We start from the raw sequence: 12078 nt of genomic DNA, 5'->3' as shown, positions 1-12078 counted from the left end.
AGCATCAATACGTTGGCATTTCTTAAAGCAACTCCTTAATGTTCAATGTGAAGGAGCAAAACGATATTGTAGATTCAATTAATGGAAAGCATTTTCGACTTACCCAGTAATAGACATGTAAAATGCTATTTTATAAATATTAATATTTAATATCTTTATTTTATATAATTTCTTGAAATAGAGCTGTAGAAATATTCAGTAAGAAACATAAACATATGTAAATGCAGGAAGGCATAGAGCCAACGGCATTTGCGCTTTAACTTAGTCAAAAGAAAGCAGTTCCAAGATGGCGCTGTTATTCATCACACGGTATCGACCCAGCGAAAGGACTAGAAAGCTGAGTGCAAACGCAACCCGGCAATTGATATACTAAAAAAGCGGAGCCATCTTGTTCACATATTATTGGTAATAGTTTTTAAGACCGGCCTGAAACATACATTGTATTGCATATGTTGAAATTAGTTTTTCAATGTTTTATTGGGCTGACACTAAATAACAACATAATTGGTGTAATCTAATGCAACATATCGCCAGACAACCACATCATATAATGGTATGTGTTTGCTTGATACTTTATATATCTCTAGTATGTTAACATTTTAATTGAAATTTCGATAAAATCTTACAAAGTTGAGAGATGTATTGGAAGTTATGTAGCAGCTTTCGTTAGAGCGAATGACATGCGCCACAATTCTAATGTGGCGCTTCTTTGGCCCAGCACCTGGGAAGGGCTGCCTCTCGGGCTGAGCAGCAGCCTTCTGGCCCGCCTCCTCCTGCTGCAGCCGCCGCATCCCCACCCACCCTCAGCCTCCCTCTCTGGATTTTCCTCGCCCGCCCGTCCGGCCGCCGCAGCACCCTGAGTCCCTGGCTCTCGCGAACAGCGCTCGGCGCCCCCGGACATGGCGAAGGTAGAGCAGGTGCTGGTTCTCGAGCCACAGCACGAGCTCAAATTTCGAGGTAAGCAAAGAGCCCGGGCACCGCCAGCCTTAGACGGACAGGCCCGGAACGGCAGCCATCTTCAGAGAGCTCCGGCCTGGCCTGATATAGCGCGCACGGGGCTGCCTGTTTTAGCATCGTAGCACGCCAGTAACAGTGCTAATATATCGCTCACACTACAGCCTTGGAGTTCGCTTAAGACCACCTCCGTTACCACCACTGCGCCTGTCATGCTTTCTACACCGCTTCCAGTGGTTTAATAGCACCTTGATCTGCTTCTACCCTAGACCTGTTATACATCGTTAATTGTCACCCACGTAATGTGACTGTGCTAGTCACAAACCTCCAATTTCATAATTAATTTCGTCAACCTACTCTTTGGGGGGTTTGCTGTAGCAAGCCCTCTGAATCTCTCTCATCTGTCAGTGGCTTAAGGCTGCTAAGCAGAATGCCACCACTGCATGGCTCAGTTCTGTTTGTCATTACTTAGCTCTCTGTACGTACCCCCTGTATCTACATAAATGCCCTCCCCGTGGTTTCCTTTGTGCAGCCCAACGCGTGTCCTGTCAGATTAATGGGTGCGCTTCCCAGCGATCAATAACCTCTATAGAGGTGCCCTCGCACAACTCCTTAGGTCTCCATGAATACCACCTCACGCTAGCCTTCTCCACATTTGTGCATTGTTTTCTGACACCCGGAAGTTACACACTTTTTGACCCAGGCAGTTATACAGCAACTTGTTATTCCATGTCTATTGTTTGGTGACTGCGTGTCACTAGGAAACCGGGTTTCTTGTTCTCTGGCTTTTATTATGTCCCGGCCCCCCTCAATTTGCCAATTTATGAAAGGAATGTTCTGGAATGATAAGTGGTGTCTTGTTGACATTGAGACAATTGATCACCCACACCTTCTCTTCATCTCCCTTGGCTCTTTGAATGTCATTTTAGAGCTTAATCACGGCTTATTGTCCTAGCGTAACCACCTATAGTTTTACATCCCTGGCAACATGATCAAGATACAAAGTGCTGAAAAATCCATCTGCGTATTCTCTGTATTTATTTGTGTTGTGCTAAGAAGCTGGAGGCCATGCAAATCACCGTTGAAGGAGAGGCAGATTGTTAGGGGGCAGCCCATTTTTGTGTTTGGGGGGGGGGGGGAGAAAGCAACAATTACTTGATGCAAGATGTGGTTCATGAATAACTTTGGAGAAGGAAAGCGATGTTGTATGGGAAATGGGGAACAGCTGTACCCAGTTGTATTTTAGGTCGAGCTGTTCAAGCAGACATGTTGATGAAGTCTCTGCACTAAAGGATCTACTTAAATGTTTTTTATTGATTTCAGGGTTTGCAGAGAGAAAACTCTCCTCAGTTAATTGACGTTTTTGCCCACTTAAGGTGAATTGCGTTTTTACCGTTGCATTTTCTTTCTCTTATTGTTTGATGAAAACACCCATAGTGAGTCCTGAAATGCACTTCCTGTTGTTAATGGTGGAAGCACTCTCCTGGCCTTGCCTTTGTCTCCTTTTTCTGATGTCATCGGGTAAATCTAAACCCGTTCAGGCTTATTATGTGCATATATGCATAACTTGCTTGAGTTACTCGCACGCGTTTAAACGGGTATAGTTGGAAAAACCTTTGCATGGGGTTTCCAACTATATGCCTTTTCGGATTTTGTATATAATCTCGGAATTAAATTTACATTTCTTCTATGTTCTGATCCATTCATTGTAGCTCAGTGGTCTGCAACCTTGGGCTTCCCGGATGTTTTGGTCTACAACTCCATCAGCCCTAGCCAGCCTAATCTAGGGTGAGGGATTGTGGGAGTCTGAAACATCTGGAGAGCCACTGCGCACAGGCCACTGTTGTAGCTCTTTACGCCCTTCGTTGTACCTTCATAACCTCATGTGTTTTCACGGACATCTTTGTAAATTGCTTGTTCCTCCAACATCCATGGACATTCATTATCAGCCTCGGGTACATTTTTGTAATACCTAGTGACTTGCAATTTTACGAACTCTTGCATGAATTCATTTTTTCATCGTGTTGCCCAGCATATGCCAGCCTGCCAAAACCCATAGATTGCCTTAATGTTTAGTACAGAGTTAATGTAACACAATATGTTAAATTACATGCCAGAGTATACTTTCGTGAGTATAGTAAAGTATCTCCTAAACCCTGGGTGCTTTCATTGCCTCTATATGTCCAACTAATATCCTTGTAGTATGTGTCTCCCTCCGTCTCATTGTAAGACTAACTGTTCTCTGTGCTAATCGAGGTAACTCTTTGGGTTTTGTTGCTTTGTGTTCTTCCATGCTTTTTCTCATAATAATAATTTGGCACTTATATAGCGCTACAAACCCTCAGGTATCTGAGCGCTGCTTATTACCCACGGTGTGTGGTGCTCATTTATCGACCTCGGAAGGATGAAAGGCTGAGTTTGGCCCCGCCGGGATTCGAACCTGCGTTAGCAGACTCTGCACGGATGTCAAAGCGAGCGCTCTACTTGCTGTGCCCCTTGACCAGCTCAGTTGTGTAAATGTGTTTTAGCTTCAAACCCAATTTGTGAAAAACACTTGGTCTTCTCGAACGAATCTGCATAAAAATGTATGAGCAGCCTGTTAAATAGAAATGTATTAAAATAATTTCAACTTGACCTACAGTTACAGACTTTGGCCCACCCAACTATGCAAACATGACTTGGACTTTTTAAAGACTTCTTTTAATAATATCTAATATTCAACTTTACTGTGAATCATTGTTAGCACCCATGTCATCTGTAGAAGCCAATCCGGATGCAGGGAATGTGGAGTGGATCTGTCCGCTTCTATTTCAATGGTCTTCACGCTGCAGTGCCTCCCTCGCCATCATAGCATCTCTACCCTCAAATAGCTTATTTGGCTGTGTTCCTGTCCAAGCTCAAGTCCTGAGCTACTAGTGGTCCTCCCGGGGCTCTGGATGCCATGCTCCAGAGCACCACTTGGATCCCACCTGCAACATTCTTCCTTTGCTGTGCCTCCTCGGTAATGGTCTTTAGCCTGCTTAGATGGCAGGCTGTTACCGGCTGGGTCAGCCCACAGTGCAGCCTTTAATACCTCCATTAAGTAAACAGTGTTTGTGTTGTCTGAACGTTTGGAAGCTTTAAACTCTGTTTAGAGTAGACTTGACCAGAAGTGTTAAGTCCTTAATTGTTACCTGGCAGAGGAATTGTGAAGGTGATTTTTAACAGTAATCTTGAAATTGGAGACAGCTGGCAGCTGGCAGCTATTTAGCCCTTGCCTGAAGCCTAGAAGAGCCTGGGTAGTTTTATACCAAAAGTTAGAAGTTACCCCCTCATGCCAACTGTGCCATAGAAACATACCCATGTGACATTAATTCGTTTTTTTGTGAACGTGGCTAAAGGAGTATTAGAAGACATTAAAAACATAATGGGTCATAACTAGTGGACATGCATTGATAGTTTGTCTCCTATATGGAAGTTAGTTTTGCAACACACTATGTGATATCTCCTTGTTATCTTAACGTAGCTAATGCATACTGTATGATGCTGGTTAAGATACCCAGAGCTGCTTTATAGCTCAACAAATCCTTATTTCAATTCCTATCGTGCTCATTTTAGTATGCATTTTGTGGAGTAATCCATAATCGTGGAATGTTTTCAGTGCTCTTGCTTTGCTGATTTATATGTTAGGATTGTAGTTGTATCAATGTTTTGTTAGGTTATTTTTGTGCAGTGCCTTTAGATTATAAGGATTATAGTTTCTTGATATTCTTTTGCAATGTATTGAAGTGCCATTAAACACACAAATGATTAAAGTAAAGAGCTTATGAGGGCTAATCATGACACATTTTGAACCTTCCATTGGCATGTGATGCATGAATGAGATCATCAAGAGCAACATTGTCGAATTATAGAAGGACCAGAAAGCACTGAGAAAGGAAAGTTAATCTATTTGTAAAAGGGAGAAGTCCAATTATGTGTATAGTGTTTCCTGTGTTTGGAAAGAGTACCTAGGCACAAGGAGATGAGATGAAGCAATTTATCCATGATCACACCTTGGTCAACTGGAGAAATCGGGACAATTACCCATGTATCTTGGATTAATCGATGATTGAGCCCAGCACATCTTATAACTGACTTCTTCTCTTTCGGCCAACGAGAGGCTCCGGCCCTCTAAGTATCCCCATCTAATGTGAACCACACTCTTCTTCTCGTTCTAAGAAGGATGAAAGGATGAGCCAGACAGACCTGCCTTGAATCTCTCTACCTAACTCTGTCATCATTTCTCTGGTATTACCCATGATGGTCTCCTCATTTTAATATTTACCATTTCAATGGTACTTATGTCACCACCCTGCGGTATAAAGGCCTTAGCCAGTACCAGACCACCCGCCCCTCCACCAGTCATGCCTTTAATGGCCTTTGGGAGATGTCTGCCTTTCAAGAAATCTCTGCAGTTCATATTTTCCAACTCAGTGGCACTCCTTTCTTCACTCACCCTTGGAAGAAGATGAGTAAGGCACACCCAAAAAGTAACACTTCCTGTATGTATACCCTACTTTACCATTGCCTCGGGTACACACTTCTATTAATCACACCATACAATATTACACTACTTATTTGCCTCATTTAACCACCCTCAAAAAGATAAATGGATACAAGGGGTCCAACTGGCATGGGTCTTCTCTACCCTCGGCTCAGCTGCACAACTGTACCAGCCTTCTACAAAATCTATACTTCTCAATATACTCCCAAAAGGCTCCTTCCAAATCTCCCAGACCTGGTTGCCTCTGCCCCTCTTCCCCTGTAACTTTCACATCTTGGTGACGGGAGCTGCAGAGGTTTCCTTGCTGGACACCGGCACCGCTGTTTGTTTGGTGCCCCGTTGCATTGTCACCTTGGTTTGGCCAGCTTTAATACTTCCACTCTTCCTTGGATATTTTGCTACCTGCTGCTTGCAGGCACGTGCAATCTCTGCTTATAGTTCAGCTGGCTTCACCCACACTAAAGAACGTACATGTTGTATACAATTCCACTAGCTTCCACCCCATCTGGACTCTCCCGTCTATGACTCTTCTGCTACTTTGAGTCCTACACTGACCCTAAAGTTCCATTGACATCCAGCTTTGCTCCATGGGATCTTCTGCCACCTCCTTATGCCTTCTCTCCCCGCCTCTGTTAGTGCACTGGAGTGCACAGAGGTACTTTTCAGATCTATTTGCCAGTTGTGTCCTCTATCCCAATTTCATCCCAAGGGGCCTGAGGTTGCCCATTTCTGGCAGCAGTTAATGTTTCCATCACTTACATCTTTAATTTCTTGTTCTGAAGTTGTATAATGCTTGACATTTTGTCCAACAGCAAACTGTAACCTGATAACTAATACATCCCTAATTGGTGCTTCTCTAGCCTCTTTTCTCTCCTTGTCGTGTGATTGATTATGCCCTGTTTACCTGCAAGCTGTGTATTGCAGGGATCAAAATTAGGATTGGTTAAGGGGGAGATAAAAAAAGCAGCTCATGGGTATCCAGTAGGGACCAGGGGCCATCACTGGGAACAAGGAGCTAGTACATTGCGTTCTGCCAATTAAACTTCCATGTAAGATGCAAACCTATAATGTTGTCCACTATTAAGGTTCTCTTATGCACTACGTTTTGAACGATGTGTTCCAATGTTTAATTATCGAATTTTGCTTATGCACAAAGTTACATTCACATATGTGTGTTCGTATGGAATCTGTTGGCATGGGGAGCCCAAATTAACTTCTGGTAGTAGTTGGTGTCAAGCTAACCAGGCATCTCTTGGCTACAAGCAGGAGCTAAATGTCTCTCAATTCCCCTCAATTTCTAACCCTGTGTTGGATCCTGCTTAGGTTCGTCAACTGGTTTTGCTTATTTACTTGCTTTCTGTGACTAGCTCTAATGATGGCTTGCCAAACGTCAGATGAGGGTTTAAAGCACCCATCTGCCATCTTTAAGTCGGGCGTAAAAGCCTTTTCGCGAGCAAAGCTCTTTAATATTTTTGCCACTAGAACTAAGTTTCCATCTGGTGAAAAGCTTGATTCCGCCCTCCCCCGTACTACCTCCAGTGCACGTAAGGTGATCATAGGTGGAACTCTGGTTTTTTTAATGTTTTAAACTCTTTATTTCTCAGTTGACAACTACATCAAAGTACAACAATAAACATGAAGCAGGTCATTGAATCATTAAAAAATAAATGGGTTAAAGACAGCATTTTACTGTTTACCATAACTCATCTGCTGAACCAGACCTAGCTTCAGATACAAACAAGAGCAAAAACCTGAACTATACACTCAAAGACACTACAAGACAACAGACAGGACGAATACAACCCCCCCCCCCACTCAACACCCCCATATATTATAATTACAATCCTACTCCATGTTTCAATCCACTATCCCCCATAGAATTCATTAAAAGGTCCCCCACAGTTCATCATATGCTGTTTTTGTTCTGTTTATAAAAGAGTTTCTACATCAGAGCCATCCCTCGACCATCGGTTTCTTCCTTGTTTTCCAGACTTTTAAAATCTGCTTAGTCGCCACCAGCAAGGCCTTATTAATCCAACAGCATGTTGCTCAGTCATTGTTACGTCCACATCTTGGCAACTGTAGGACCACATGTTCCTTTCTGGGCTCCTGCAGATGTGTATGCAAACATGTATAACTGTGTTGGTTCTGGTGGCTGGGAGGGGGTCTTTCTGGGCCTCCTATTCATGTGAAGTTTTGGGTTGAGATGGATTCTCACTAGGACAGTCGGTGGATGAAAGAAGGTCATGTGGGTCCCATTATGGGAGCCATCATATACTCCACCGACCTGAATTGTATGAAGGCTTGGTAGCATCCCCTTCTATTAGGCTAAATGATTATTAGGGACATGTGGAGAGGTTCTTGGTACTCTTTTCTCCCCCACCCCCCCATTCCCCTGACAAATAACAAAGTCCAGATCGCACATCGCTTAGCGGATGTGCCTGCCTAGTCCCCCAGAGGCTCCGAGGTCTAGACCACGCCGTTTGGGCCATGGTGACAGCTTTTGCTTTTAAGTTGGTTTTATTTTTTAGGAGCAAGTCCTCAGTTAGTAAAAGTTGACCTAGGCTTGGTATCAGTCAAGTATTTAGGGAACTGCCTCACCAAACTGGGCATCATCTCCTGCTGAACATGCACTAACAGTAGTTAAAGAATGACGTTAGTGTGGCCCATGAAGCTGCCCTGCACGTCTCTGGCACATATTTCTGTAAAGCGACACATCCTTTTCTCTGGTGGACTGGGCATGATAGAATATGTACCATGCAATGTTTAGAGACTAGTGTTGTAGGTCAGATGATGGCCACCATTCAGTGGAAAATGCTCTTGCCAATGTATGAACTTGGTAGGGAGAAACTCGTGTGTTCCAGGAAAGATCCAGTGGCCTAACGTAACGTGATGAGGCCCCCAGCATAACATGGTGGAGGACGTCTTGTGATTCCCGGGTCCCCTTCTTTATACATCCTCCTCCTGCTGTCTCTCCTACTCCTCATGTGTCACTGCCACTTCACCCCATCTCTATCATGATGTTTAACTTTACCTACTGATATCTCATCTCAGCACCTCTTCATCCTTCTGATGTCTCACATCTCCCTCTTGATCTCTACAACTTGTGCACCTCTTCACCCAAATCGCCTGGACTCTCCTCCTGCATTCTCCACACCAGACACCACCTCTCAGCTCCTTCTGCCTAGACAATGCTAATTCTCTGCACATCAGCTCACTCTGGATTCACACAGTCAGCTTCTCCAGTGGCCTATCCCCACCATAAAGACCCTCCCCTCTCTCAAGCATGTGGGTTTTCAATTCAGAGAATGTGACTGTTCTGTGTGAAGAATTCATCTTCTTTAAAACCTGCTATTTATTACACCCCCTGGTCCTGTGAGTCTGAAAGCCAATATCTGGTGCCAGCGTTGTCTTGCAACCTCTGTTTGCACATTCACTCTGGGGAAGACACAGATGGGCATTACATGAGCCACAAGATTTCCTGGCTCACAAGCCCCCTGATATGTTCACCACACACAGGGCTAAGGAGGTCCAGTAAGAGTAGTGCCTGCGTTAACTTTGGCCATTTTCACAAGAGAAACGCACCACACTGCTGCAGCTGGCCACATGTGTCTCTGCTGCAATAATGATGCCATGCGATCAGTAAAAGGTGCTCCCATCCCTCCCCGATGTACCTAGAAGCTGGGGGGGAAACACCCATAGTTCACTACATTCCTAACCTTAAGAGCCTGACAGATAATTTCATCACACCTGCCAGAGCATTAACCAACTGTAACGTTGCAGGTATGGACAGCCTCTGTTGATCCTCAACTCTGAGCCTACCTCCAAAAACCTAATGAAACGCCTTCACTCTTCCGTCATCTTTGCCCACCAAAAGGTGTCCCCAAAGCAGTGACCGAATTCCCAGTGTTAAACGCATGGACAACACTCTATTTTCTGACTTTTAAATGGACACATGCAGTTCAGACCTTGAACTAGATGGCGTTGTTGATCCAGCTACAGGTAAGGTTAATGTGTCCAAAGTGAGGCCATGAGCCGCCTCAATGTATCATCCTTGCAGACTGATGCTTCATCTTTGAAATGTATACAGAATGGAAAATTAGCAAGATAAAGAGCCTGGCACAACCAAAATACACAGAATAAGTGGCCACAAGCCTAACTTTAGTAACACCATATATATCGTGGGTACATTCTTGTCAAAGGGTAATTGATGCCACACATTGTGAAAGAAAAAGCTTACCGACCCTTCAACAGGTAAGAACTTAATCCTAATAGCCGTCCTGGTCTTAAAAGCTTGACTGCCTAAGAAGGGCATACCGAAACTGCCGTAGACGACATACACCAGCTCGATGCAGCCAATGACTGGGGAACCCACTCCTCCTATTGCGCGACCTCTCTGCAGCATTCAACCTCGTGGATCATGAGATCCTATGCAGAGCACCGTCCTCCTCTGCCCACTCCTAGCCAGAGGCCACAAGATCTTTTGCAGGGTAGGCCACGGCCACCCTCCCCTCCCCCCTCGCCACACCCACCTCCTGTGGAGTCCCTCAAGGATCCTGTGTCTCGCCCATACTTTAAGTATATACCAAACCCCCCTTCGACCACCTAGATGCCCTTGGTGTCTTATACACAAACTACAACCATTCCTCATCCTCATACCCCTCTGGAGATTGCCCCACAGACACCAGCTACATCAACACCATCTACGAAACCATTCATTCCTGGATGGCTGCTCACATTGCCTGATTTCCCCCCCCCCCTTATTGGATCCAAACTGGACCATTGCAATGCCCTACTTTGCGAGGCTTCATAAATCCAAACCATTCAAAAAATACTCTGCGTGTGGCACTCTACATTGACATACATGCCCACATATCGGAGGCCAGAAAGTCAGCACACTGGCTCCCAGTCAAGGACAGAATTAAATTCAAGACGCTTTCGATCACCTACAAATTCATGGCCAATGAGGCCCCCTAATACACCACGGACGCCATCAATAAACACACTTCATCTAAACCTACCAGGTCTGTCTACAAAAAACTGGCTGATTGCACCTCGCGTCGACAGGAAAAGAGCGGGGGTGCTAGCTTCATAGCCCATGCCCCAGTTCTCTGGAATGAACTCCCTCCTCTCCTGCGAAACAAAACCTTCCTATCACGTCTTCAGGAAACAAAACCCTCCTATTCAACTAATCCTTGAGCCTCTATCTTTTACCCCCCCAAACCCCTTACTGCAACTACCGCCTAGATGCCTGTGGGTTTTGTGCGCTCCTACAAATGTACTAAATAAATAAAAGAACTTATGGTAATGGCGAATGGGCAAGTTAGCCTGGTCTATGCTGAAATCAAGCAATCAAACTTCATCACGGAGAACAAGTAAAGAAAGTGTGAAATTATTTTTTGGACTCCATGATTGGTTGTGGATCAATCTTTTTTTAATTTAGGGCATTGTTCTTTATACAATCAACAGACCCTCCAAATATCGCCCATCTCCAGTTAAAGAGGGACAATCGAGACATGGGGACAAGCTCAAATTCACTGCCAAAGACAGGGAAAAATAACCCACTCTTTTTTTAGGACTGAATAACTATTTATATACTAATGTCAAAGCCTGTCTACACGGGCCAAAGGGCGTAAGGAAAGGCATTTCCAGACTGTTAATACATTATGTGGTGTATTTGATTGTTTCCATTAACATGAATTACAAATATTTTTTCACACAGTAGGACCACTATATATCTGCAAAGGCAACAGCTCCCCCTAGAGGTGACAACGGGCGAAGTGGGCAGTCTACTGCGCATGACGGCATCAGACAAACCGCTGGCCTTTTTTATTATATAGGATTCTCTTTATTTATATACATGAAGGAACAACCAATGCTCTTTTGATCACAAAATAATGTACAATAGAACAGAAATAAGACTTGGCCCGAAGCAGTGAGCTCCTACGACTAGGTGAGGTTGAGTGACATTCTGGCAAGGTGTGGAGGTACTGTTTAATTTGTGGGGATGTATTTTCTCAGACACAGTTTGATTATGATTGGCGTTTTGGCAACTTTATTATTTTAACTGCCAGTCACGTAACAAAATCAACTCTAGAATCGGAGCAAAATGTAAATGATCATTTGTGTTTAAAGATTTACTTAAACGTGTCTCATGTCGACACAACAAGTATGTTATTTATTTGTATGTTGGTTGGCAATTTTAAATCACAATTCTGCCTTGGTGAGTACCTCAGTCAACCACAATGAGCCAGTGGGAGTTGCAGCTTTAACTCCATATATGTTGACGATATGTGGAGCAGCCATGGGTAGTTCTACTGTGGGTAGATAGTGGGCGCAGAGTTGCCCATCCTGACGTGTTATGTGCGTGTTAGAAAACATTTGAGCTCGGCACTTATTTGTTTGCAAATTAAGCAATGGTTACGTCCAGTTTATGTGGTGTACTGCTCCATGGGTGTTTGGACCTTTTCATTTCTGTTGGCGCCACTTAAACCACTTTCACACACTACTTATTTTGATTCAGGAACCCTCTTACCAGCCTTGGGATCTCCACTTCGGTAGCACTTGTAATTCTGAACCAGTGCTTACTTGAGTTCGGG

The 12078-nt window shown here is 44.1% G+C and overlaps 1 protein-coding gene across 1 annotated transcript in view; it reads left to right on the top strand.

Annotated features, from left to right (window-relative positions):
- The first annotated feature begins 646 nt into the window (after positions 1-646).
- VAPB (VAMP associated protein B and C) overlaps positions 647-12078 on the top strand; it is a 478035-nt gene continuing 466603 nt past the window's right edge. The window contains exon 1 of the mRNA XM_069651069.1: positions 647-957. Within this exon, the coding sequence (XP_069507170.1) occupies positions 900-957 (58 nt within the window). The 5' untranslated portion in view covers positions 647-899. The remainder of the gene's footprint in view (positions 958-12078) is intronic.

The sequence above is a fragment of the Ambystoma mexicanum genome, chromosome 3p (genome assembly GCF_040938575.1).
Source record: "Ambystoma mexicanum isolate Mex_15411 chromosome 3p, UKY_AmexF1_1, whole genome shotgun sequence".
Lineage (NCBI taxonomy): Eukaryota > Metazoa > Chordata > Amphibia > Caudata > Ambystomatidae > Ambystoma > Ambystoma mexicanum.
The sequence above is the reverse complement of the archived record's forward strand: the minus strand, read 5'-3'. Positions and strand labels throughout refer to the sequence as shown.